At 41.6% G+C, this 4709-nt stretch overlaps 1 protein-coding gene across 1 annotated transcript; it reads right to left on the reverse strand.

Moving 5' to 3' along the window:
• Positions 1 to 363: 363 nt before the first annotated feature.
• Positions 364 to 1906, reverse strand: LOC101023749 (BCL2/adenovirus E1B 19 kDa protein-interacting protein 3). The gene has a single exon (XM_009197969.3). It carries the CDS (start codon positions 1772 to 1774, stop codon positions 1190 to 1192), a length of 585 nt encoding a protein of 194 aa, XP_009196233.2. The 5' UTR covers positions 1775 to 1906; the 3' UTR covers positions 364 to 1189.
• Between the last annotated feature and the right edge of the window lie 2803 nt (positions 1907 to 4709).

A 4709-nucleotide genomic window follows, 5' to 3' on the forward strand; every position in this document is an offset into this window, starting at 1 on the left:
AAGACAGAGTGTCCCTGGTCAGCATGTGGTTGAAATGGTTGTGGACCCTAAGTGAGGACACCCAGCTGTGCCCAGAGCTCTATCATTAATAACCATGGGATCCTGGCCAAGTCTTTTCTCTGGGCCCACCTTGAGTTCTCACATGTCAGATAAGAGGAAGAACAAGATGATGTTGAAAGTCCTCTCCATCACCAAAGGTCTCTGAGCCCTCAGAAGTGTGAACCTCCCAAAATTGAGACAGATCTCAGTTAATTTAGAAAGTTTATTTTGCCAAGCTTGAGGATGTGCACCTGTGACGCATCCTTAGGAGGTCCTGGCGACATGTGCCCAAGGTAGTTAGAACACAGCTTGGTTTTTTTTTTTTTTGGCAAAGATTTATTTATTTTTTCCCCATTTCCAGTCTTTTAAAGTAGACACAGATTTGCTTAGAATAAAGCTGATTTTAAAAGCACACACAAGTTGGGCACAAAGGAGAGGATTAAATTCACCAATGCAGAGTGATAAAGAGGAAAAGACACTGAGCAGGTGCCTTCAGCAGAAAACTGATCATCCAAGGTGATTACCTAATGATCGGAGACTTAATTCCTTATACTGCAAAAGCAAGAAGAGTTTAGTGTATGAACGGTACAGCTGAGTTTGTAGCTCTCTCTTGGTTTCTGTTGATTACGAACAATTAGCATAGTTATGTATAATCTTTAGTAGACAACCTGCATCCATTTAAATTAAATAATACTTTCTACAATAGTGTGATATATAAGGCCACAATATTTATTTTGGACAAACCCCTTAAAGTAGCGATTTTATTATCAATGTTATTCATTCTTTTGAAATATAAAGTACTTCAACTGAATTAAGGTTGCAGATAATTTTTAAAATACAACATACATCAGGAATAGGATATTAAAATTATATTCAGGTATTTATATCTAATATCCAAATTCACTACCAAATTTTTACAATAGATATTAATCAGTCTGACATGCTTATTAATTGACCTCATAGGTATAATTATAGATCAACATGATTTTAGTGTCTGTTGTTTTGTTTTACTAAATTAGGAATGCAGCATTTACAGAACAAATAAACACAAGTGACGCGGCCACCCCAGGATCTAACAGCTCTTCAGTGAGCTGCATTGCAAGCTCAGAAGTAATCCCACTAATGAACCAAGTCAGACTCCAGTTCTTCATCAAAAGGTGCTGGTGGAGGTTGTCAGACGCCTTCCAATATAGATCCCCAATCCGATGGCCAGCAAATGAGAGAGCAGTAGAGACGGAAGGAAAACTTTCAGAAACTCCGCAGAGAATATGCCCCCTTTCTTCATGACGCTCGTGTTCCTCATGCTGAGGGTGGCCGTGCGCTTCGGGTGTTTAAAGAGGAACTCCTTGGGGGGAATATTTTCCGGCCGACTTGACCAATCCCATATCCAGTCTGAGTTTTTCTTCAAGATGCTTTCAACTTCTTTCCTTCTCTCAATATCATCTTCCTCAGACTGTGAGCTGTTTTTCTCTCCAATGCTATGGGTATCTGGTTCAGAGGCTCTGTTAGTATCTTGTGGTGTCTGTGAGCGAGGTGGGCTGTCACAGTGAGAACTCTTGGAGCTACTCCGTCCAGACTCATGCTGTGCGTCCAGCAGTATTTTTTCCATGTCACCATTATAAATAGAAACCGAGGCTGGAACGCTGCTGCCGTTCCCATTATTGCTGAAGTGCAATTCCACCCAGGAGCCCTGCAGGCTCTCCTCCTGCATCCTGGGCGCTCCGTTCTGCGACATGGCGCCGGAGGGCGACTGCGGCGATGGGAGTCCGCGCCGGGCTGCGGGCTGCGGGCTGCGCTTCAGCTGCGGGCGCTGGGAAAGCGGAGGCAGGAGCGCCGCGGCCCAGCTGCGCTCCTGGACTCCACAGCTTGGTTTTTATACCTTTTAGAGAGACATGAGACCTTAATCAACATATGTAAAATGAACATTGGTTCAGTCCGGAAAGGTGGGACAACTCGAAGCAAAAGTGGGACAACTCAAAGTGGGGAGTGGGCTTCTAGGTCACAGGTAGGTGAGAGACAAGTGGTTAGATTCTTTTGAGTTTCTAATTAGCCTCTCCAAAGGAAGCAATCAGATATACATTTATCTCAGTGAGCAGAGGGATGACTTTGAATAGAATGGGAGGCAGATTTGCCCTAAGCAATTCCTAGCTTGAATTTTCCGTTTAGCTTAGGAATTTTGGGGGCCCAAGATATTTTCCTCTCACAGAGGTTCGTTCCCAAAGGATTTACCTTTCAGACCCAGCCTTTCTGGGGCCCAGTTCTTGACCATGAGCTTTTGTTTAAAACTCACTCAGGCTCAATGGTAGGAATAGCAAAAGCCTGTACTTCCAAGGTATGAGAGGATGTGTGTGCGTGTGTGTTTTCAGGACTCAACTTATCCCCAGGTGTCGGCGTTGTGGTGTGGCTCTCCCCAGCCTACTACATACCAGGCAGGTGCACATAGTGTATATGGCAGCCCCAGTCCCTGTGGCTTGTCCAGCCAACCTTAGGATCTCCTTTTTAACAGGTTGGAGCCATTGGCAATGAGGAGGAGTGGGTCAGCCTCTGTGAAGAGGAGAATGACCTGATTCCCAGACACTGGAAATCCCAAACCTCATACCCCACACTCACTACAGTTTAGGACACCAGATTGTAAGCCACTTCAGGAGGAAGAAAGTGTTGGCATCTCAAGCACGTGGTTTCAGTGTGCAATAACACAAAGTTATATAACATAAAAAAGTTTTATGTATGTAAATTAGGAGTTTTCAAGAAGCAATAATAGTAAATCAAAACCTTAAGGAATAGGAAATATACACAGTTGAATAGCATTCCAAGGGAGATTATACCTTGAAGTCAGGTTAATGATGTTCTTTCCATTAACACTAGCTATTAAAATAGTGTATAGAAATGGCTTACTATTATATTAAGCTTAATCACCAAGAACCAAAGGCAGCAGGAATGTAAAGCATATTGCTTTGTAAAGCACTTTGCTTTACAGAACTCCACAACCTCTTGGAACTGTTAACTCGCAGTGTGCAAGCAAAGCAGGTGTCCTAGGAATATCCATCTGCTCCCGCTTTCAGAGCCTAGAAGTTGCTAGTCTCACAAATCAAGAACTTCATATGCCATTTAACTATTTGTTTCTTGATCCTGAAACTCATGGGGCAGTAAATCCTTGGACTTAACAAAGAGTAGAGTGACCATGAGCTGTTACTAATGTTATAACTTCCTATATGATTATTGAAGGAGATTATATTTCTAGTTATCAGCAAGTGTTGAGTTTGATAATGTCATTGTTCTGCCAAGAAAGATATATTTCATAAGATTGAGGAATGAAAGAATAAGAATTGGTAATTCAGGGAGTGAAAGGTAAAATTACATCTTTGTGAATAACTTTTTTTTAGTACAATATCAAAGTTGGAGTTTGAAAAAAACTAATGAAAGATGCTGTTTAGCTTAGCATCCTTGCTAAGATTACAGCAGATGGATCAAGATACAAATACTCATATTTAGAGAAAAACATTTTACTTAAAATGAGCTGTTGGGATTCAAGACTTACCAAGTAAAATTAGCTGAAGCTGTATAATTGTTTCAAACACCAGAAACCATGATTACGGAGCAGTGTCTCTGTCTTAAGTTCATGTAAATTTAGGGAACTTCTGTAAAAAACGTGTGTGTTTGTGTGTGTGTACGTGAGGATGTGTGTACTTAGAATTTTTTTCTTGTAGTTAAGTTCAATTTAAATAAATATATATGTACATAAAGAAGAGATAGAACTGAAAACATTAGCATAGACTTTAAAGACCATCCAACTCTCTCATTTTATAGATAAAGAAATAGACGGCTGGGCACAGTGGCTCACACCTGTAATTCCAGCACTTTGGGAGGACAAGGTGGGTGGATCACCTGAGTTCAGGAGTTCGAGGCCAGCCTGGCCAACATGGCAAAACCCCGTCTCTACTAAAAATACAAAAATTAGCCAGGCGTGGTGGCACGCGCCTGTAGTCCTGGCTACTCAGGAGGTGGAGGCAGGATAATTGCTTGAACCCAGGAGGCGGAGGTTGCAGTGAGCCGAGATCCCGCCACTCCAGCCTGGGTGACACAGTGAGTCTCTGTCTCAAAAATAAATAAATAAATAAATAAATAAATAAAATAAAAATTTTTAAAAAAAGAAAAGAAATAGAGACAAATCCAACATGCTGAAGGTCTCATAGTTACCCATTGGGTTAAAATCCCAGGGTATGGGTTCTGGGGGCACTGAGAGAGGCACAGAAAATAGCATGTGTATTACTTATAAAAAATCACTGTGCAACTCCTAACAGGGTTGCCTGTCGAGCCCTCTGTGGTCCAGCATCCGGCTAGGAGTTCTTTGTGGGGTGTCCCTTCAATTTCCTCTTTTAAGACTTCTTTACGGAATAGCCAGATCCAGAAATCTTTTCCGAAGGGTCCTCACCTAGACTGCCCAGGAGAGGGCACATGTTTACCATTTTTATGTCTTTCTGTTGGTTTATATTTGCTATTTTGACGCAGCCACTTTTTTCATACCTGAGAATTTGTCTGTTAAAATTCAGGTTGTGTCATGGACTGGTTGATCTAATTCCATTAGGAAGTTTAATTGAGCTTGACAATCAGTAAGAATGGTATGAATGGGCCTGGAAATTTGAGTTTGGTTGACAATCCTATTATCTACT

The sequence above is a fragment of the Papio anubis genome, chromosome X, assembly GCF_008728515.1.
Source record: "Papio anubis isolate 15944 chromosome X, Panubis1.0, whole genome shotgun sequence".
NCBI classification, from domain to species: domain Eukaryota; kingdom Metazoa; phylum Chordata; class Mammalia; order Primates; family Cercopithecidae; genus Papio; species Papio anubis.

Excerpts from the sequence above, each read along its gene's own strand:
- LOC101023749 (XM_009197969.3), bottom strand. The coding sequence starts at position 1,774 with ATGTCGCAGAACGGAGCGCCCAGGATGCAGGAGGAGAGCCTGCAGGGC.